Raw genomic sequence first — 24,995 nt, 5'->3', positions numbered from 1 at the left:
AACATGCGCCATTTTGTTGAGTTACGTTCATTACAAAGTGTCATTACAGAAGAAATGTCATTACAAAACACTAAACCATTTTCTTCAGAAAAATAGTCTTTAGATTCAGAATGATGATTACGATAAGTATATATCTTTGTATTTTTTTGAAGAAGATTTCAACCTTTTTTTGCATGGAAGCAAGCATTTCAGACTGGCTTTTTGGATAACTTTAAATCTCGTAAGAGATCATTAAGATTTTCTTGAGTCAGAAAATGAGGAGGCTCATATGAACTACTTTATTCAAAGGTTGTATCACCAGAATCTGTTTTTTTTTCTTCCTTACTTCAATCAAACTCTGAGCTCTCTTCATTTAATGTCACATGTTCTGAAGGCTGTGGTATGGGCAATTCACTATGTGGAACTGGTCTCATTGCAGATTACAAGTTAGGGTACACCACTGTATGTTTTGATTTTCACGTAATCCCTTTAATGTTTGTTACAACAGAAATAACAGTCAGAAGAGTGATCTTTGGGTCCCCTCCAAATCATAGGGATAGCAATGGCATGTGGCATGTGCCATTTTTCCATGCAGTGAGAAGCCTAGAACATATAAACAACAGATATCTGGGACCCAGGCCTTTGTTTGGTCCCCGACTTTACACCCAAAATAAGGTTCATAACCCTTTTTTACTAATGGAATAAGGTTTCGCTTTTGGGACTTGAGCGACACTTTACCACACACATAACAAAAATTGTTAGGATGATTTAAACAAACTGTAGGCATTTTGTAACTAACAACTAATTAAAACAAAAGTTGTAAATATGTAATACACAAAGCACTTACAACGACTTGTTCACTGGTTCACTACGATTTCACAACTGGCATCAATTATGATGAATGTGTGCTACACTACATCACATTTGTACATGTCTATACACATCTAAACATTCACAACAGTAGCAACGCTACCCTTTGAGTTAGCTCATTTGGTTCGATCATATTTACAATGCTCTAGGAGCCTTTACTTGACAATGGACAAATGAACAAAAAAAGGTTTTAAAATATTTAAAAAAAATTAAAATAAAAAAATTGTGGGTGATGAAGAAATTCCAAATACATATTTGAATACTGTATTAAGTACACATACTGATACTCATGAGACAAAAATCATGTTGACTGGTGTTATCAAGAATAAGTAAATATTGACTTATGATACTTGTCAATGCAGCAGATCGATGCATTGACAAGCATCTGCTGCATTGACAAAATTCTCCAGTGTCTTGACACATTGTTTGATCCACAGAGAAGCTCTCGTTTCCAAAGAAATGAGTCCTGGTCTGAATACTGTGCTAACAATGTTTGTAACCGTTGTAAATTATATCAGAATGAGACCCCCCTAAAATCAAGAATCTTTTCTGCACTTTGAAAAGACATGGGTGCAGAAAATTCAGCTTTACCAACCAGAAGCCAAGAAGTTTCAAGATGGTTTATTAGTGATGGAATTGAGCTACTTGGTTGACATATTTGAGAAATTAAATACCTTTAATCTTCAACTGCAAGGAGCAAGTACACATATGTTGGATACAATTGATACAAGTAAATGCTTTTTGTAAAAATTGGAATTGTAGAGCTGAAATTTAAAGCAAAAAGCCCTAGAGATGTTTGCAAATGTGGATGAACGTGTTAAAATTTACAAGGAAGAAGAAAGAACAACATGTGAAAGTTGTTTTTTTAACCACTGAAAATCATTTAGCCATGCTGGCAAAGAATTTTATAAAATATTTACTTGCTGACGACAACTTGATAACAAGTTATGAGTGGGTTAGGGATCCATTTCAAAATACTCCTGAAAGGCTCTCATCTGCCAAAGAAGAAATCTTCATAACTTCATAGCAAGTGGCGAAATCAAAAGACAATTTAGTAATAAATCACTCTTTGAATTTTGGGCAGAGGTGGATGATAAGTTTTCTGCACTGAAAAAGAGCATTTTGTATAGCATTATCATTTTCAACATCCTATGTTTGCAAAACCAGATTCTCTGCAGTAGCTGCTTTAAGACAAAATATATATCTCAAATATAGAAAAAGAACTCTGGTCTGCACGACAAGCCCAAGGGGTCAATAATAATTATTATTGTTTTTAGTATTAAGTTAAGTATTAGATACATTTTGCAGTACTGATACAATCCTATTTATAAGTGTATTATATCGGAGTAAATGTGTATTTTACTATTTATTATGTCAGAATGTATTTTCTTTTGCTTTCCTTTCAGTAAATTAATAAATTTTTTAGTAAGATTTTCTTTTCAATATGCTCGCACTCCCCATTTAGTGTTATCATGCCTGCCTCTGGGAGGCTAGCCGCACAGGTTGAGAAACACTGATGTAAAGCATTAAGATCACAATCACACTGTATCTATTAACTACAAAATTAAAAAAAAGAAAATTATTACTTCTGTATCATCATCATTAAAAACAGTTATATGAAAAACATTTGCAAAGAATGGAAAATGATGAATTTTGTACGAAAGTTTTACACAAATAAATACAACTTTCATCTTATAAAAAATAAATATTACCTTAATGCTAGAAAGTTTAACACTTGAATAAGGTACTTCAGGATTATTACAAACTAGGCATGGTTCACTCTCCAAATAGAATCCATCAAGTTCAACAAACTGAGCAAGATGTGTATATAAATTGGCATTTGGATGATGGGCTAATAATTCATTTTCTGCATGTAAAACACTGACTGCTTGTTCTATGTAATCACTCATCTGAAAATAACAAATGATTGATAAGTATTACAATATAAAAGGGGCACTAACAATAATTTTTCAATAACTTAAAGTAATTAATCAAACATTTACAATAAATGAGCTTCAATTTTAATTTAAATAAAAATTGTTTCAATTATAATTTAAAATGTTTATTAGTTGCTATAAACTGAAAAAAATATCAAATGAATTCACATTCCCACAAATTCAATAACTATAAAGAAAATCCCCTTTTAATGTTTGCATTTGAAAATCTTTTAATGTATTAAAATTATACCTTGGAACTAGCACTGGTACATTTAATTGAGAAGTATCCCAACAAGTCTACAAACTGTGCTGCTTTACGACCGTATGTTGGTAGCCTTGGCCATAACGACCACAACATGTCCAAAAGAGCACCTTGCTGTGTTGGATCAGAGTTTCTGAAAAATGAAAAGTACATTGATTGTAATGAATCCTTACAATTTTAAAGGTCAAAAACACTAATTACAAAGTTTTTACTGCATAACCTATTAGCCTTCATGGGTAATTTCAGCCTGGTAAAAAAAAATTCAATTTAAAAACATAATTATACTTTCTTCAATGTTTGCTTCATGCTATAATTGTTATTATTTTAATACAAACTTACAACTGCACCACATAAACTCACATTAATTTAACCATTAATCATAAATGAAATATTACCTAAGCTACCTGACATATGTGTAGATTATGTTTTGATCTCTTGGTGAAGTAAAGACTATATCGACTAATGTAGTCTCTGTTCTCCAATCACAAAACACAAGTAGCAGTAACACAAAACATAAATATATTAATAAAATTATTATTCAGATCTCTAAGTTTAGTAATAATAATAAATGTAACAAATTAAGTGATCATTTAAAAATCAAATAACGTCTTAAGATGAAATAGCAACAGAAAAATACAATATTACAAATACATAAAAGGTTAAATTGGAAAGTAATTTATTGCTTATTTTCAATGTATACTTACTTATAAATAGCAAGTATAAGACCATGAGCTTGCCAACGTATATTAGTTGCATTTGTATCTAATAAGAATGTTCGTACAAATCGTGTTAACAATTCACGATCAACAGTTTTATTCAACTGTCTAACCAATGCTTGACAATTAGACTGTTCTTTATCGGCTTCAACCTTCTCCTTATTACTTCCACTTCCATTGCTGCTGCTAGTGCCTCCACTACTACCATTCTTGCTTTCACTTTTCTTGTTTTCCTAAAAAAAAATTATTCTTTAAAAAATATTAAATTAAATAAAACAGAAAAATTTTAATTAACAAAGTTTAACATAACTATCAAGGCTGAGCACAAATTAGAATTTGGAAATGGATTGAATGTTGTGATAAATTTGCAATACTGACTCTGATGACGTGAATGATTTTACTACTCGGATGACGTGAATGATTTTACTAACTAATTTAAATGTATGAAAGCATGTCAAATTAATACCATATCAGTTGATGGAAAGAAAAGTAATAAAAGTCCTTATGTAGTTAAAAAAGTTGAAATACAGTAAGGAGAGTAACAAAATGACAATTTATTGAATAACATGATCACGATCAAAGAAATATGGTTATTTTTTTATAGAATGTTTATACAGAAATAATGGCAGAAATGTTTAATTATTTCTTCTGTTAATATTCAAACTTTGCCATTACCAGATGATGCAATTTTTAGAGAATGTCAAATGCCTGATGATCTATCCTTCTGTTACTCTTGAGTTGTTAGGTGAAAATTGGAATACACAATTTCAAAAACTCATGTAACATGAGCACCATCACATGATATCAAGGGCCTTAATTGAAAACTCTCCTTAAATGGCTCAAACTATTTATAATGTGTAGAGCTGATACAGTGGTAATTAAAAACTTATTGAACTTATTCCATTACTGCCCAAGTCTCTGTAAATATTTTAAATAAGTTTTATGCAAAATGTAATAATGCTGATTCACAGCTCATGAACAATCAGCTACTCAAATATCCTAAAATACACTCAACAAATATGTAAATATGAGAGGTTATCTTTAAAGTAAAGTGTTGTCATTGTAAAAAAAAATGTATTCTGAAAGCTTTATAAATATTTTTTACTTCTCTTAAACTACATACCTTTTACTACTTCTCTATATAATCACCATATGAATTAAAGCATTTATCGTAGCAACACACCAACTTAAATATAACCTTGCCACTGACTAACAGTATTTTTTAAGTTCATTGTCACCCGCGAAATGCTTACCACTAAAAATTTCTTTCAATTTCCCCAACAAATGATAATCAGAAGGAGCTAAGTCTGGACTATATGGTGGGCGATTGTAAATTTTCCATCCAAATGTTCTCAGTAAATCACCTGTTGGACCTGTAATATGTGGATGTGCATTATCGTGCAGCAGGGCAATGATGATTTTGAATGGCATGCCATAACTTATGTAGTTTCGCATGTAGGCTTCTGTGTTTATAGTCGCATGTGGTATGAAATCAATCAACAGTATGACAAATCGATCCCAAAAGACAAGTTGGCAGCAACATCGATTTTCCTATTCATTTTATAATGTAATAAAACAATCAAAGATACTAGTACAATGTGACACCTGACAACAATGCAGTTATGTGCATTACCAGCCTAACCATGAATGATACAGGTCTGCCAACCTTAAGAGAAATTTCCCAGCAGTCTTTACTTCAGAGATATCCATTGTAAATAATTTTACTTGAATTAATACCAAAGTAGAATGATATAAAATTTACATTTTGTCAATTAAGTTATGAAGATATCAATTTGCATTATTGGCCAACCTGTAAATTTAAATACTATTTGGACACTATTTAAATAGTTCCAGACCTTTATAAATGGATCTGTAATTTCAACTGATCATAATTAAACCACCAATGGGTACAAAAAGCAAATACATGTAATAATACAATATAAAGATTAATAATACAATCATATTAACATTATGATTGTACATTAATAACATAAAGCATGATCAAAGTGTGAAAAGAATCCCTCAATGTGTGGTAAGACTGTCATTATTATTATTATTTAAACAGTACAGACAATCAATCCTACTCAACTTTTCATACAGAATATTGACTTTGACAAGAATATAAAATATTGGGCTTCTACATAAGCAGAGACTGATTATATATCAATGATGTTAATACCATAAATTTTATTGTTAATACAAACATAATGGATACATACAATCAAGTGATAGTTCTGACGATTGGGATTATGCAGTAAATAGCTTAACACAAACACAAAAAATTCTAAATCTAATTTCAAAATAAACCTATTAATTAGGTAACTTACAGGTGAAGATGGACAAATAGCAGACTGTAATAACTGCAGTATGGTTTGTGCAGCTACAACTTCTTCCAGTTCACAACTGACTGACAAAAGGAATGAAAGCACAGTCTGATCTTGTTCTAAACAGTACATCTGCCAATTAGCTGTACGACCTGAAGTAGTTGTGACTTCAAGACATGCCTTCAAGTGTTCCATTAATTCAACTAAAGCATCATAAGATAAACTGCCAGTGGAAATGCCTCCAGAACCACAACATTCTCTTACTGCCTGTTTGACAAAATAATAAAGTAGAAATTACTATAACACAATACAAATTCGTAACTAATTTGTAGTAAGAGATCAAATATTTTATTCTTTTATACCATTTTTAAAAAATAAATGTATCTTTTAAAACATTGTTTTAATATCACATTTCCGCGTTTAATAATTATTTAATTTATTACAAATTAAATTCCTGAAGACCGCTTACTTAATCAGTGAATTCAATTGTTTAATTATTTATCATTACCTATATTAGATCAAATGTGTTTTTATTTTTTGCAAGAAAAAGTTATTAAGTAAAAGAAGAATAAAATTAATTTTAAATTTTAAGTATAGTTGTAATACCTTCGTATGTGATTTAAGTGAATGAAGATCTCGCAGCTGTCTATATTTATCTTTATCACCACAAATATAAAGAAGTAATTTCCTCACTTGACGTCGAACAAATGGTGTCTGCTGAGTCATCATATATTCACATAGATTATAAAACCAAGCCTGAAAGAAGTATAAACAAATATTATAAATATGTTTAAATATAACATCCTTAATATATTTCTCAAACTGTTAACATATTGTTCAATTTGGTGATTTGTTAGTATGATATTCTGAATAAAATATCTAAAGCAATTTCTAAGTTTTACAATGGGCAAACAAACTGAAAGGTATCATTCCCTAAAATCACTAGTAAAATGGCATGATTTATAAAAAAAGAAGCAATTATAAGATTTTGCTAAAAAAGAGGTACATATAAAAATATATCAAAGAAATTTAACTAGTAGCAACATGTAAATGAAGCAAAACAAATATAAGCAGATACAGTAAAGGGATCCCACACAGATAAAAAATTAAACAAGATTGTTACATTTATCAATTCAAAGAGAAAATAAAAAAAATTTATCTGATTACTAATCTGATACTATTTTTCTTATTTATTTATAAACATTGTTTAAAACTAATATTTGATAAGACATATTTTTAAGTTAAGTTTGGCACATTTAAGTCAGATGCAGAATTACCCAGAAACAAGTTTTACAAGCAGTGGTCAAATAATTATCAGTTAATTATATATATATATATATATATAATATATATATATATATAAAATATAGCAAAACCATTTTTTTTTTTAATTGTATTTGTCTATATTCCCCTCTGTACTAATTAAGCCAAAAGTTTAAAAACAGTTTACTACCAAGTACAGAATTCAAAAATGCTTCTTACCTTATGCTTACTGTTTTTTTTTGTAATAGCGCTTTCTAGGGTTTTTATCAGTTAAACTTTTTCTTTTAAAATATTACACATTAAATTAAAAAAAAGGATGATGATTTTTTTATTAAATAAGTTCATTTAGTGATGAAGCAACATTTAATGTTTTTAGACTAGTACACTAGCATAATATTTACACATGTGGTACTGTGAACCTCCACATTCCATTATTGAACGTCAGTGTGACAGTGAAAAAGTGAATATATGGTGTGTTGTTGGATAGAATAGAGTTATTAGTTCCTTCTATTTTGCTGAAAAAACAATACCGTGGAACATCTTCCTGGACATGTTAGATGGGTATGCAGCACCCCAAATACCGGAGAATTTTATTTTCCAGTTAGAAGGAGCTCCTACAGATTTTGCTGCAATTGTACAGGATTTTTTTTATCAAAACATTTCCTAAGCAATGGGTCAGACGAGAAGGATGAATTGCCTGGCCCCCATGGTCTCCAAATCTTTCACAGATTTCTAAGTTTGGAGTTATGTAAAAACACAAGTATATTCAAGTTCAAAATCTGGACCATTTAAAAGTAAGGATCACCGAAGCTGTTTCTTCTATCACTCCAGATATTCTCTGCCATGTATGGCAAGAGACTGAATATCATCTTGAAATCTGCAGGGCTAAGGGAGAAACATCAAGCGTACCCAATACGGTCATAATTAATTTCAAATCATCATCCTGTTCTAACTATCCAAAATGTCTACAGCAAAATAAATCAAATTGTTTTACTTTTTCCTGAGGGTAAAGTTGTTGAAACACCTGAATTTTACACAGTGTGAAATGTTACTGTCTTTTTAATATATTGTGAACTATTGTTTCAGGAATGTCCAACTGTCTGAAACACTTCTGCATGGATTTCTTTGGACTACACAAGAAACTTGTTCGCACTGCTTTAATCGTTTCGTAAGACACTGAGGGCCATCCTGGACGTGTTTACTTCAGTAGGCTGACTGTTTGAGTTTTTGTCCATCACTGAATGTTATTTTCACGTGGGAAGGTCTTCATTGTATACAAAACGGTATTCACACCTAACACGTGTAACTGAATCAAACATAGCAAGCCTTCCTCTGCACTGCAAACATGATGACTAATGTGGACATGCTGCTTGGGTGTACTGAAAACACAACATGCACTAGCTTTGGCACACATAAACTTGGAGTGTTTCTCTTTCACTTAACATACATTTCATCTCTCTACAATGTTTTGTTCTGAAGATATAACCATTTAAAACCCCACTATTATTTTACCAAAACACTGTATATAAAATGCAGAGAAAAAATCAAAAATAAGATATTGCATTTAGTTTGAAAATTAAGCAACTTTTACAGTTTATTAATATAATAATAAACCCTTTTAAAGCAATTAAAAAATAATAAATTACAAATATAAATGGCCACTACAATTAGTAATTTAAACTGAAAAAGGTTATACAAATGCAACAATGACGAACTACAAGCAAAAATAATTACCATTACATAATTTTTTGGAAAAGATAAAAAAGAAGTTAAGTTTATAGAAGAATTCTATAAATAGCAGCAATGACTTAAAATAAGAGCTTGAACAGAAATTCCATTACAGCAGAAACAATTATTAAAGTGGGTACATAATCCATCATTCAGTAAATGCAAAAACAAAATGAAATTAAATAAATAAGCAAAAATGTAGGTTTAAGTGATCCAATTATGATATTATTTTTAAATTATGCAAAGTAAATAATTTCCGATTTATACCATACCACATCTAAAATAATATTTTGATTCTACTTATGTACACATAATAATAGACATGTGAAAGATATGAAAAAACTATTTGTACAAAGTACTGAAAAGTATTTACTTATTTTAAGTAAAATAATGGACCAATCATACCTGTTCAAAGTTTATAGAAGTAGAAGCATGCTTCTGAACTTGATATGGTAAACGAAGGGCCATTTCAGTTAACAACTGTGGATAAGCTTCAAAAACATCACTTGCATGACCTTTAACATACTGCCGTAAAAAGAATGGTGACATATCTGGTGGTGAAGATGGAAGATGCGGCTTTAATAAAACACCACCAATTACATTTCCTGAGTCTTCCACAGAGCAACTGTAAATACACAATCATGTAAAAGAGATTTTAATTAATTTTAATTTCTTAACATATCAATTTCATTTAGGTTTTTTAAAATAATGAATTAAAGTAATATCTCTTAAGCCGATTACAAATAATAATGGAAGGATATTGATAAGAAACCACCAAGCTAAACAAAATAAAATAAGTAATTTTAAAGGAATAATAAAAAAATTATTTTTTGAATGAATCTAATTCCATATGTATGTATGTGTATATGTACAAACATGTTTGCATAAAAATAAAAAAATACTATGTTGATCAGAATAATTCTTTTACAAATGTTTAGAATTTTAAGGATGATTTTAGACATAAATGTATCCAAATAACTTTGTTATTGAGTGAACTTAAATAGAGAGCGTAGAATAATTACATCATTTTTCATGTATTTTGAGTTGTGATTAAATCATGAAATTTAAAGATTAAATTTTATTTGTCTTTTATTTCATTAATCAAAATTAGATAAACCATTCTTGGTACATTAACTGTAACAAAAATTCTACTGTATCATGGCTTTCATACATAAAAGATTTACATAACCTTTGTTAGCAATTATTATGTATGTGCTATATTATAAATTAAATTTGCATCTGAAAATAATTTCTAACATGCAGTTTAATTTCACATTTGTAATCTGTAAAAAAAATAAACAGAAGGGGTTTTTGCTTCAACAGTTTTATTTATTTCAATTTGAGTCGATTACAGTAAAATGTCTGATTATAACATTTATGATCAAATGGTTTACACTTGTTTTTCTTGTTAAGGAATTATGTATGTATGGCAAAAACTGTTTTAATAAAACTTGCATATGAATTTGAAAGAGAGGTGACATTAAGACTGAATTGCCACTACTTAACAAGGTTTATTTCAATAAATAATTATGTTCATAAATTGACAATCTCTTATAAAATAATATTAGTAATGCTGTTTGTGTTAGTATAACTTTTATTGGAAGAGATTTCAGGTGACAAAATGATGAAAGAAAGATGAATGCACAGTACATATTCTCTTCTACAATATTCTGAATTTGTTGCTAGTTTATTGATAAATAACAGTTTACTTTTACAATGCAGTTATAAATTACCTCTTAAAAACCTGTTACTGCAATGTAGTATTCTGACAAGGGTAAATAACATTTACAACTAGTAAAGTACTTGTCTCAACTGCTGCTCTCAAAGCAACCTTTGAAAGCAGTTTCTCATCTGAACATAGTATAATTCCATAACTACTTCCTGAAATTTATTTTCATGAAATAAGCTAATAACAAAAATATCAATATTAATTTAATAAAAAATATAATTAAATAACTAAATGAATATTGTAGCTTTAACACAGATACAACAGTCAACAAGAAAAATCATGAATCAGCCTACACGATTCTTGATATTTACACATTATCTTATCTTGACATCATCACTAAATAAATAAATTAATAAATTAAATAAATAAATAAATCACTTAAAAATATAATTTTTGAGACTAGAAAGAAATTAAAAGGTAAAATAAAATAAAAATAATTAAAATAAATATAAAATAAAATTTATAAAAAATTCTACATCTTTTTAACGTTATAAATAAAATAAAAATACATGTAAATCCAGTTGCTTACTTCTTATAATATTCTAACAATTCTTTTAATAAAACAAGACAATAATCAATGAGATTAGCTTGAAGAAGCATGTTAGCTGTAGTCTGAGAAACAAAACTGGAATTGTCTGGAGGTCCCTGAGTCTTAGTACTTGTCTTTGAACGTGACATTAAAACACCTGAAAAAATTAATTAATTAAGAATTAAAACGTTAAACAAAGTAGAGAACATACTAATTTAAAATTGTATTAAAAGATAAACTGTACTAACAGTTATTCAGATTATCTAATTAAATAAGCATTTAATATATACAAGTAACAACAGATATACTGCCCAAGACTTTTCTTTAAATGACTGAAGTATTCCCCTTTATTTAAGAAAGGTGACAGAAATAAATATAAAAATTATTGACCAATTACAATTTATAAGTAGCAGAAAAAAAACAAAAATATTTATTGCATGTTAGCATACATAGGTTCCATTTTTACTTAGTGCATAATTACAGAATATTGAATATTACTGCATCAAAGTTCTGCCAAAAGCTACGTAATACCAAAAAAGAAACAATTCTTTAAGATTAGGCTTTCAGGAACAAATCTATAAGATTAAAGAGTGATATAATCATCTTCAAAATGGCCGAACATCAGTTGAGAATAATCAGCAAGCCAGTAAGCAATTAAATAAGCTGAATCCAAATGCCATTAACAGTTAATAATAATAATGGACAGTTGATCATCCAAGAAATTCAGCGATAGTTCCACACATAATTTTAATGGATGTAGACAGTGATGAATTTGGATGCATGGACATGAACCAGAAATCAAAGTTGTCATCACAATAAAAATCACATCATCCCCAAGGCTGAAAAAACTAACACAAGCAAGGAGCAAAGTAAAAGTTATGCTGAATGATTATATTTTTTTAATATCTAGGAGTTATGCATCAGGAATATGTAGCAGAAGGCCAAATGCCAGTAAACATACTACACCATATGAATACTCTGCATTATCTTGTGGCTGCATCACTAGTTGTGAGAACAAAATGATGAATGTGTCAGCAAACTTGATAACAGATCCAAAAGAGGGCTGTGATGTCTTCCAGCAATGGAAGAACCTCTGAGTTAAGTGTGCGAGTCATAAGCAGACTATATCAAAGGAAAGTAGGATGGGAAAGCTATTTTATTTTACTTCTTTTTTTATGGCCTTTAGTTAGATACTTTTTAACAGACCTCAGGGAAAGAAGACCTATATTTGTTTTTTCAAAGTGCTTTCACCTTTATAATACAACTAGTTTCAGAAAAGGGCAAACAAACTCCAAAACATAATAAGGAATTCAACTTACTGAGAAGTCGCATGATGACAAGATGTACTTCCCGCTGAGGTGTACGCTGACATATATTAGTAATATCTGGTTGTTGCATTGACAGCTCACCAATAATAGCATTTAATAAGCTTTCCAAACAGGATCTATCACGTTCTTCATCACCATCAAGATCAGAACTCAACATAAGCAACACCTAAAACCCAAATTAATCATAAGGGAAAAAAATAATTGTTGAGATCAAAGGCTAATGTTTCTAAGAATGTATTACACAAAACATAATTATTTTTTAAATTCAATGAATAATGCAAACCTAACTTCACACAATACCTTGGTCTCTGGGACCACCATTAGGCATTTACTTCAGATGAGATGAAAGATTTGTAGCGTGTGTGAAAATGCCATGCCTGACCAGGATTTGAATCTGGGACCTCTGGATGAAAGGCCAAGACGCTATCACTCGTGCCACAGAGGTCGGCACACAATACCTTGCAAATGCTAACATGTACTATGAAAATCTCAAACAAGTTATGATGCAAGTACTGCCTTTAATGAAAGATTGTTTTTAATAATATTAACATAATTCATTAAAAGTAAAATATCACGTGCGTAAAATCAATAATGATATGTTTTAGAATAAAGCACTATTTTAAAGATTAATAAAGAGAAAGTTTTTCAAGTACAACAAAGTTCCTATACAAAATTTTACCCACTACACTGAATGATAAATCTACAACAATGTCTGTGCAAAACTACTTTGTTATTCATATTCTTATACTTCACTGATAAACAACAAAAAAATTCATTGATTATGGAGCTCATAAATTATAATAGTAGTCTTCATGACAAATGTATTAAATTTGCATATCAGATATTAGAAGGAATTTTGAATAAATATTGTAGAAATGATAGGATGATTGTATTGTTACATATGTTATGTTTCTATTATGCTGCTAGGACACTATGACAATAAAAGAAAAACAGTAACACATTTCTTATGTGTTACTTCAGTAACACAAAAGTAATTAATTTATAGGACTGATAATAACTGAAACCTGAATAATAAACACTAATAACAAACTGTTTATTTTCTTGCACTGCAACAATAGAACTTTATTCCAGGAAACAACTTTTTTCCATTTCATAGCATTTCAGTTCCATAAGTCTTACAACTGTTTTATCTATCCTTAACCAGGTCTTTCTTGAATGAGTTATGTGGAATATTTCATATAAGTCATACTATTTCTTAAAAGACCTTATTCACACTAATACTTCCTCTTCCTTTTTATTGTTTTAAGGCATTATATGCTTTCACATTTAAAAGCCTTCACCTTTTTTACAACTATATTTTCCTCAAATGTAATTAACTCGCCACCCACAAATCCATCATTTCTTGCCATTATCATATAACCAATTGTTTCCTCCACTTTATGTGCTGCATCTTTCTCACTACACTAAAAATTCTAGCAGTTCTTACCATCTCCTTTCCTTCCTTCTTCTAAAATTTTTATCTCCAGGAACATTAATACACATGTCCCACCTCTAAATCAATTTATTTATGCCTGCTGCAAAGAAATCTTTGCCGTGATATCAGAGCCAATTTAGCACATTTTCTTTGACATCATTATTGGCATTAAACTTCTTACAACGTAGAACCTCCTTGAGTGGACCAAAAATGTTGAAATCTGTTGGGGGCAAGTAAAATGTTTTGCCTCCACAGCTACTTGTGTCTTTAGTTATTGAATGATCTTCATGAAGGTACTCCTCCTTCTCCTAATTCAGAACTTAATATTTTTATTACAACCTTTTCAACTGAACAAGCTCATAAAAATACAACCTTCTGAACATAGTCCAGCCGGATAGAAAGATTTACCTCTGTTATTAAAAACATTATGACCCTTCTCTTCTACTTTATTTCCTACTTACCTTTATGTTTTAATGCAGATTTTAGTCAAGTTATTTTGCAGTGATTCCTGCCACTTCCATTAATTCCAAAATATATTTCTCATTACTGATAACATAAACTTACCTGGATACTGTAGAAACTACTACAAATCAGTTTATGAGCAGGATAAGTAACCATAGATTTTTAAAAAAATGTAATCGTTATCATACAAAGCAAAGAAAGCAGGAGAGAACCAACTAATTTATCAGTCCAACAACATGTATAAAAAATAGGATAGTTTACCAGCCAATAAAATAATTTAAGAGCCTAAATGCAATTTATAGACTTCAAGAAGATTTACAATTAGAAATAAATAACAGTAGAACAAAGGAGTTCTGTAAATAAGGCTACAGATTTACAAATGAAGGACTTAATACGGAAACCGTTAAAAGCAGATCAGTAATGCAACAAGGGCTTTCATAACAAAAGAATTCAGGTAGTAAAAAAAGAAACGAGAAATTCTTTAAAATATTTCTGTAAAAGAGTGCTTTATAGGAGATAAATATGGACAATACAAGAAACAGAAAAAAAAGAAACAAGGCCTTTGAAATGTGGTGTCACAGAAGGTATTCAAAATTATGCGACTGATAATGATCAAAGCGAAGAGGGTACGACGAATAGGTGAGGAACATTTACAGAATCTTACAAAGTGGCAATTAAATTGATATACCACATATTAAGACATAAGAGATTTACTCATTGGTCACGTTTAGATTTATAGGGGAAACATTTTAAAGAAAGACAAAGACTGACATTTATAAAACAGATAACTGACATTGGGTCAAGTAATTTTACATTAAGGTTAAAAGAGTAGCAGATGATGGAAAGGAATAAAGTGAAGCTTAGAACCAGTTAAGTAACAAATGACTCAATAAAAAAAAAAAAGAAGCTTTTTGTAAGTCTTAAAATGATATAACTTGCCTTATTGTACGAACAAATCTTCTACAACAATAATTCAAGTAACTGCACTACAGACTAGATTTTGTTTTAGTATTTTTAAACCTGAATCCAGAAGCAAGTAAAACAGACTTTTTTTTATCCCTTTTATAACTAATGACAATTTTTATTGAACATTATTTTAATAATTATCATCCAGGTGAAACAGCATTTCATCAAATTTTATAGATATGAGTTAAATTTCAGGAGTATGAAACTATCATGCTAGAGGTATATAAATACGTTGCACTCACAGATAAATATATTATCAAAACTTTAACTACCTTAAAAGGTTTGTGATATGTAGATGATTATGAATGCTTTCCTATGAGGTTTGTCCCAAAAGTAAGTGTACTGATTTTACTACAGTCAAACAGGTAATGTAAAGCATCCTTGATGTATAACAGTGCGTAGGCACAGGACGGACCTTGGCTACACATGCATACTAATTTCATTTGCACTGGTTGAGTCAGTCGCGCACTACTGCTGTTTATGTATAGTCGTGTTTTATAACCTCATTACATTCGCAATGGAGAAAAATATTGAATAACATTACGCTATCAAATTTTGTGTGAAACTCAACAAGTCTGCCACAGAAACATTTGATTCTTTAACCAAAGCTATGGAGATGCCACTATCGAGAACTATGGTTTTAAAGTGGCACAAAGATTTCAAAGAGGGCCGACAAAATGACCCTTGTTCTGGAAGACCAACCTTGTCAACAAACAATGAAAATGCTGAAGTGGTGTGAGCTGTGATGACGAAAGACCAACAATTGAGTGTCAGGATGATTGAAAAAAAAATGAGAATGTTAAAATTCTATGAACTGCATTTTTATCCAAACATATCATTTGAACATGCAAAAGATTTGTCCAAAACTCATACTGAATAACTTGTCTGTGGAGCAAAACGCAAACTGGGTAGAAATTTGTCAAGATTTTCTGGAAGGACTCAAAATTGAGCCAAATTTTTTGGATAACATAATAAGAGGTGATGAATAATGTGTTCAAATACGATCCCAAGACTAAACAGCAAAATTTAGAATAGCACACAAAAAGTTCTCCACGTTCAAAGAAAGCACCCATGAGCAGATCCAAGGTGAAAACAATGATTGTTTTTTCGATAGCTGTGGCATTATGCATAAAGAATTTATACCTCCAGGATAGATAGTTAATAGTACCTTTTACAAAGCTGTCTTGAAAAGACTTCGAAAACAGGTCCAGCGAGTCCGAACGAACATTGCACATGATTGGTTGCTGCACTACGATAGTGCGCCAGCTCACACTTCACTTAAAATTTGAGAATTTCTGGCAAAGAAAAATATTCCCCTATTTCCACAGCCTCCCTACAGCCCAGATCTAACTCAAAGTGATTTATACTTCTAATACTTTAATAAGTTGAAACTGAAGCGTCATCATTTCAGGATAGTGGAAAACATTTTTAAAAAAAACTGCATAGAAAGATGATTGAAAACACAGGCGGCTCTGTTCTATGACGAGGGTATTGGAAAGTTGGTACCATGCTACGACAAATGTCTAAATCAGAGTGGTGACTATGTAGAGAAATAGCGTAACTATGTAAGTACTTGTTACAAATAAAAAATTTTTATTTTCACTGTGGTTTTAATTTTGTGACCGATCGGACCTTGAAAAAAAATAACCCTCGTACATCTTTTTCATTTCTACCAATCTCTGTGGCAGATCATCTTGTCCTTTAATCCGGAGATCCAGAGTTCAAATCCCGGTTGGGCATGGCATTTTACATGTGCTACAGAATTCTATTTCTATATCCCATGGACAAGCTTCAAGCTTATACGGTGAGATCAAGCAAGAGAGAAAAAATTAGATTCTAAAAGAAATTAAAATACTTCATAAAATATCAAAATTCTGTAAAAACTTAAGTGAATAGCTTTACAATACAAAAGACTTGGCCTTCTTGAAATAGATAATAATTTAAGATAATAATTATATGAAAAAATAACTTCAGATAATTTTATAATACTATACTGGGCTTACTCTTTTTACTACTGGAACTTCCTGACATCCAGCCTACCTACACTGCCACTTACTTAGATTTACACATTTTTAAAAGACCTTGTAGAACTTTTCTTTAGTACTGTGGAATAAAATTAAATAGAGCTAGCTATATGTTTGGATTAATTAGACAGTCATGGATTAATTAAAAACTAGATTCATATCTTTATTTTTACTTCAGTAAAATAATGAAATAAGTACATAAACAAGAATAAACCTAATAATTACAAAACTTACCTGCATATATGGAATAGAACGCACTCCACCGACTTCACGTAAACAGGGTACATGTTCAATAAGTTTTTCTAACATGGCAAGTCGTAATGTATGAAGTTTGTTACCAGCTTCTGTTTCAACTTCAACTTCAGCTTCTGCTTCAGCTTCGGCTTCAACACCATCAGCTTCCTGACTCTGAATTATAAAAAAAAAAAAATCATATATTACATATATATTTAACAAGACATATTTTACTTAAAAATATTATCTTTATTAATTTCTTGGGTTAACCAATCAACTATACAAACTTATAAATTAAATTCTCTACGTTTCACTTAGAATTCTCTAAGCTTCTTCAGGTGACAATATACATTCATACACACATCATACAGAATTCTCTTGCATACTAAGAAATTAACTGATTTACCCATACTAGATAACAATGCTTTGTCCCCACCCTTATTGCAATAGATCCCCCAACTCACACATGACTCAACTTATCTTTAGATAATTATATATTATGCACATATTTTTCTCAAAGATTACAAACATTAAACATTATTTTCCTTAAAAACTTCTTTTTTTTTTAAATAAATTAATTAGCATATATGTTGCTTAATTCGGTTATGTCCATTCTATTGTTGGCAGCATTTGTATTTTTCTTGATGTATATCATTTCTAGTCCTTTTATGTGTATTTTGTTCTTTGGCTAATATTTTGGTGCTGTTGAAATCAAATGAGTGTATGTTCTATTGTATGTTTTGCAAGCACACACATCATACAGAATTCTCTTGCATACTAAGAAATTAACTGATTTACCCATACTAGATAACAATGCTTTGTCCCCACCCTTATTGCAATAGATCCCCCAACTCACACATGACTCAACTTATCTTTAGATAATTATATATTATGCACATATTTTTCTCAAAGATTACAAACATTAAACATTATTTTCCTTAAAAACTTCTTTTTTTTTAAAATAAATTAATTAGCATATATGTTGCTTAATTCGGTTATGTCCATTCTATTGTTGGCAGCATTTGTATTTTTCTTGATGTATATCATTTCTAGTCCTTTTATGTGTATTTTGTTCTTTGGCTAATATTTTGGTGCTGTTGAAATCAAATGAGTGTATGTTCTATTGTATGTTTTGCAAGCGCTGTCACTTCCTTTTTTTATATTTATGGCCTTCTGTTCTTTTTTTAAGGTATTGAGATGCTTGTCCAATGTACATAGCATTACAATCTTTATACAGATTGCTGTATATTACATTGGCTTGTTGATTTTTTTTCTATAGGCAATTTTAATATAGAAAACATACTATTCAGATTGTTGTAATTTTGATAGGCTATTACAAAATCCTTTTGCAATAATTTTTAATCTTTTCAGACAGACCTGTGACATATGGTAATGCAACGTAATTCTCACTCTTATTATTATTAGGATTGTTGGCTGATATATTGTTTATAAATTTTAGTTTAGTATGCAAGAGAATTCTGTATGATGTCTATGAATGTGTACTTTTAACTGAAGAAGCTTCAAGAATTCCAAGTGAAACGTAGTGAATTTAATTTATACATTAGTATAGTTGACTGGTTAACCCACGAGATTAGTAAAGATAATAATTTTAAGTAAAATATGTCATATTTAATTCTATCCAATCAAGAGAAAAATAAACTTAAATTACATATAAGTTAATAATCTCACACACACATATATATATAATATTAACATTTCAGAAATTTACATATAGTTTTACTTTTAATCTACAGTGACAAAAAAGATTACATTTTAAGTAAAAAAAAGGCAAAACTACTGAGTAAAAATTATATAAGATTATTTATAATTCATTTAAATCATACAAACATGCTTTAACAGTAATACACTATAACTCCAAGCTGCATGCAGTTTTCTTTATAAATTTGCTATTAAATACCTAAAACATTCATTATAATTAAAAGAAATGTAAAACTGATATAATCTACTATTATATTGTTTTTTTTTTTTATAGATACCACCAACAAATGACACTGCAAGGCTGAATAAAAATTTTAGTTAAATTAAAAATAAAGGAAATAAATTCAAGATAGTGATTACTGTAACAAAATTTGATCTTAAAATGTCTTCAATTGAAATGTCAACAATAAATTAAAAAAACTTGTAATATAATACTTATTTGGGTTAAGCTTATACAAAATGTATTATCAATGCACCTTCAGAGGAGATATACAAAGGTAAAATCAACAAATACGGTTCTGTAAATTGCCTCAAGCAAGACTAAATTTGCAATCAACCTACTGTTGACCGAGCATGATACTTATTGTACTGAACAGCATCAGAGTTTTAACTAAACATTAAGAAAGAGTTCCCTGATAGAATTTTTAAAAGCATTTTTTTGAAGCATACAGAAAAGTCAAAATTTTGACTATCACAACTACCAATTGAGATGTGCTTTACTGAATATATAATTATAAGAAAAACGGCAGAGAAGGGCAGAAAACCGATTAAATTAGGCAAACCATAAATTAAAAAACCAATTCAGTCATTGAAAATTTTATCTTGCAATAATGAAAAACGATGTTCTCTCAAAAATTTTGATTTACTTCACATCAAGAAACAAAATATTACTAATAATTGAAAATATATAGTTTATAATTGCACAATAAAACACTAAGTCAAAGAACAAAGAATGCTACATTTTATATTATGATACACAAACAAAAAAATTATATGATACAGAAGGTTATACTTTTTATTTGACAAATACAGATGCTCAGCATAAAAAAATTTAATATTAATATTCTAATGAGAACAACTATGATTCTACAGTAATCATATATTTATCACACATTCTTTATACTTTTTATACATTTTTTTCACAACTGAATTTAAATAATTTAAACCTTTCTAAACAATAAAAATCTGAAAGATCATGCAGCGTTTATAAAATAATATTAAAGATGGATTACACAAACAGTATAAGTCAATAATTACGACTATAAAAAAGCCATCAAAATCACAGCTACACACAATAAAAAATTATTTAAAAAAAATGGATAATTATGATTAAAATACATATTTAAAATCACCCATTACAGAAAAAAAAAGAACATTCAGCTTTAGTTCATTTTAATTGATGCTGAGTTGTTAATGTAAAGTATTAACCTTATTTTTTCAACGATAATGGTATTAATTTTCCATTAAGTTTTGCTTCCGAACTTATATTCCTAGTTTTAACTACAGTATTTACTGAAAAGAAAATATTTCTAAATTCTTATTGAATTCATGAAGAAGTAAGATCTTGATCCATCTATATAAATCCAAAATTGGCAGAAACGTTAAGATTGAAATTAAACATTAAATTGAAATGAGAGATTGTACAAAGTTTCAGTACAATACGTACTCTACGGTTAAAATTAAAAAATGGACATAAAAGTTCATGGACTATAGAACACAGTTTCAAAATAAATAAAAAACGTGGATGTTGTTAATAACATATAATTATAAAATAAACCTCTTATGCTTTCTTTAAGCAGGAGAGATTCACAGTCTAATTTACATGGTAAAACAACACATTGCATAAGAAATATATCTGTTAAAACCCAAGTAATTTAAAAAAGACCATAAATATACTAATATTAAAAAACTAACTAGTAAGCAGATTTATATAACGGGAATGAGAAATTTCAGAACCTCAGATGAAACAATGACCATGGTGTCATAATTATTACAGTCATATTACAGCACAAAGAGATTTATACAGGAATTACACATAAAACTAAGAAAGAAAAACATATAAAGGAAAACCGGAAAGATAACAATGAAATAAGTATACTTTATTATAATCAAGTATATAAAACTTAGCTATGTCAGTGAGAGTGTAAAGCTACCTTATTCACAATAAAACCTGAAAACTAATACTGAATTCGAAGTAACATAATGTGAAAAACTTATTATCCATAATTACAATTCTTATTTCTGTGAGTAAAACACATGGGAAACAAATAAGAATAATTGAGAAATTTTCAAAAAATTAAAAATTTTTATCAACTTTTGGACAGGAAATAAATTGAATCAAATATGAAATGGAAATTACACACTGAAATGAGTGCAACTGAAAATGAGTATGTAATTAAGATGTTATTATTTAGTGTGAGTAAAAGAATAATGTCTGTAGAGGTGTATTTAGATGACCTGGTATTGTATAAAAAAGTAAACAAAAATATATGAAATTACTTGAAAAATATTACACTGATTGCAAGATAGGTAAAGGTTTGAAAGATGGAGAGAAATGGCAATAGATAAAAATATAAGTTTAGATTACAGCCTGGAAATTTGTTACAGTGCAATATATATAGATATATATATATGAAGAATCCAGTTCATTAAGAATAAGAAATAAAACTTTTATGCAATTATACATATACAATCAAACATCAACAAGCAAATATAGCCTGGTACTTGATGCATGTGTTGAACAAAAATTATTATGATTTTACTTAAACGTATATGAACACAAACACATGCCTATCTGTAAAACTTTTTTTTCTTATTTTTAAAACTACTTAAATAAAATAAAAAGAACGTTACCACACATTGTTATAATATATCAAATGAAACATGTCTTATGAAATGTTAGCAGGCAATTTATATTATCATTTTTATATAAGAATAAAAATAATGTAGTAATAAAGTATAGTAGTTTTTTTCTAACACAACATTAATAACAGTGTTTTTTATAATACATTTAGTTTCAGCTGAAAAATAAAAAAAATGTAAGAAAACAAAACTATTCACAAACTATCATTCTTTTGTTATATATATAAATGTTTCTGTTACTGTGTTAAATGTATTTGAATATTGTTTATGAAACAAATTTTTTTACTAAATAAGAGATTTGTTACAAAAAACTGTTTTACAACAATAATAAAAAAACAAGATGTAACTTACCCTTTTATTACTTCAACATACTGCACTTTGCTATTTACCAATAATTTTATAATAATAATTTACCTCAATTGGCTTAGATATTTACCAGTAGTTCAGTTATTAGATAAATATTTTAATTAAGCAGCTAAAGGTAGATAAAATTAATAACTAAGAATGTAAGTAATTAATAATAAAAGTAGATCAATTATTAAATTATAAGAAAAGCAATCGCGTTCAAGTTGATTTTTATATCTAAATTAGAGTTTAAACCTACTTGAAAGCCAATAGGAGCACCTAAAGAGCTGGTCTCGCTGCGCGTGCCGACCAATGCCTCTTGGATATTGTCACCGTACGCAGAGCTGCGTCCTGACACGTTGTGTTCACCTGTGATGCTGTCCACACCACTGCCCCCACTTTCGGACCCACCCTATAAATGATACAACTGTCCTAACTCTTTTTTCCCCTTTTAAAACATTTTCATAAAATTCTCAACCCCTATCTCACATTATTCTTAAATATTATTACTATTATTAATTATAATTAACCCTTTAAATACCAATAAAATATTTCTTCAGTTAAGTATTAAAACAACTAACAATCCTAGATACCAGAAACTGATATGAATAAACAGTGAAAATAAATATTTTTAATAACAAAAAGAAGAAACATTCAGAAAGAAAAAAAGGATTTAGTTTGGTAATACATTTAACCTTAAAATAGTGACAAAAGGACATTGCAATAATGTCACAGTTGACACCTGAGTTGGAAGACTTGAATCAACGGTTTTTTATATTTTTTATTCATATTTATTACCAGTACTAGATTTGATATAAAATAATTAACATTCTAATTTCCTAATTTTAAATACTCATATGATTATTTTTTATTGTTAAAAACTAAATAAAACTCCAGTTTGTGGTTATGGTTACATACCAGGTAACCATAGAACTTTAATCATTTAATTTAATTTTAGAGGTAATTTTAATGTTTAATTATTTTTTTGAGTAGAAAAAGTCTTGATTGATAACTACAAAAGTAACTCTTTTTTTGTTTAACCTAACACAATACAAATATTTATACACAATAAAATTGATAGCAGTGGGTTACAATTTTTTTTTTTTTTTAATTTGGTACGAATTTGCATCAAATGACTTTTGTAAAAAAAATATTGAACAATACAAAAAAATTTTTAAATATTTTTCACCAACAAAATTAGACATTTTTAAAATTCTTTTTGTTGTTTCTACTGCTTGTCCTAATGTGTAATAATATTGTTGCATTAAAATTTAAAATATTTTTAATTTTATGTTAAGAAAGAAGAAAATTTAATTATCTAACTATAAAAAAACTTCCATGGTCATATAAACATGTATAGATGGAAATTACATACAAAAAGCTATTCTGTTTGGCAGTAATACTATTACCAATAGCCTTTAATAGAATTTATAAACAATTTTTAACAAGACTGTACCACAATCAAGACGGTTATATTTTATTTCATTCTTAAGATATTTATTTCAATGCACTATTGGTCAAACCAATGGACCAATTTTAATGAAATTAACTTGAAATTATGTTCTGTTTTACAAAATGTAAGCAGATTAAAAAATTATAAAAATAATAAGAATTGTGATGATAAGAATGGGACACATATACTATCAGTTTATAAAAGTATTATTCATTTATTAGAGTTTGATAGGTTTGTCAGTAATAAACAATTCTGATTACAGAAAGCAACTGAACCGAGGGTGGCCTTTTTGTTAATTTTTAACATCTTTCTTGATTTATTTGGTCCTCAACAAACATTTAAATGATTATAGAATCAAATTAAAAGTAAGTTGAAGAATAAAACCAAGTAATTACAGTAAATAATGAAAATGGTTTAAATTTATTCATTTCTTTAAAAAAATAAAATTTGAGAGATAAAAAAATATATTATTAGGCTTTAAAGGGTTAATTTAATTTACCTAAACGTATTGATGTAATGTCATTTAAACAAAAATACATACCAATGAGCCATTTTATCAGAAAATTCTAAAGAAATTAAACAAGGAAAATAAGAAAATACAGGAACATTTTTTAGATATTAAAATAAAATTATAAATTTCAACTTTAAAAATTACAGAAGAATTATTCTTTTACATTTTCAATACTATTAAGTAGTGTAAAAAACTAAAAATGAAAAAAAAAAAATATTTTAAGAAATTCAATTCTTAGACCATTCAATAATACCATAAATAAAAATCATCAAAATAAAATAATCTACCCTTATTACTCATGCAAATTACATATAAACAT

The 24,995-nt window shown here is 28.8% G+C and overlaps 1 protein-coding gene across 8 annotated transcripts in view; it reads right to left on the bottom strand.

Moving 5' to 3' along the window:
- Nucleotides 1-24,995, bottom strand: part of poe (E3 ubiquitin-protein ligase-like protein poe) — a 216,588-nt gene that overhangs the window by 50,620 nt on the left and 140,973 nt on the right. For 7 of the 8 annotated variants that reach the window (XM_075371905.1, XM_075371903.1, XM_075371904.1 and 4 more), the window contains 10 exons: nucleotides 22,972-23,124; nucleotides 17,787-17,960; nucleotides 12,657-12,831; nucleotides 11,338-11,494; nucleotides 9,485-9,704; nucleotides 6,695-6,844; nucleotides 6,092-6,355; nucleotides 3,753-3,997; nucleotides 3,037-3,181; nucleotides 2,562-2,759 (listed from right to left, as the gene is read on the bottom strand). In XM_075371905.1, the coding sequence (XP_075228020.1) occupies nucleotides 2,562-2,759; nucleotides 3,037-3,181; nucleotides 3,753-3,997; nucleotides 6,092-6,355; nucleotides 6,695-6,844; nucleotides 9,485-9,704; nucleotides 11,338-11,494; nucleotides 12,657-12,831; nucleotides 17,787-17,960; nucleotides 22,972-23,124 (1,881 nt within the window). The remainder of the gene's footprint in view (nucleotides 1-2,561; nucleotides 2,760-3,036; nucleotides 3,182-3,752; nucleotides 3,998-6,091; nucleotides 6,356-6,694; nucleotides 6,845-9,484; nucleotides 9,705-11,337; nucleotides 11,495-12,656; nucleotides 12,832-17,786; nucleotides 17,961-22,971; nucleotides 23,125-24,995) is intronic. The other variant, XM_075371908.1, reaches the window with a different exon arrangement.

Source organism: Lycorma delicatula, chromosome 7 (genome assembly GCF_047948215.1).
Source record: "Lycorma delicatula isolate Av1 chromosome 7, ASM4794821v1, whole genome shotgun sequence".
Lineage (NCBI taxonomy): Eukaryota > Metazoa > Arthropoda > Insecta > Hemiptera > Fulgoridae > Lycorma > Lycorma delicatula.
This window is presented reverse-complemented; position numbering and strand designations above follow the sequence as displayed.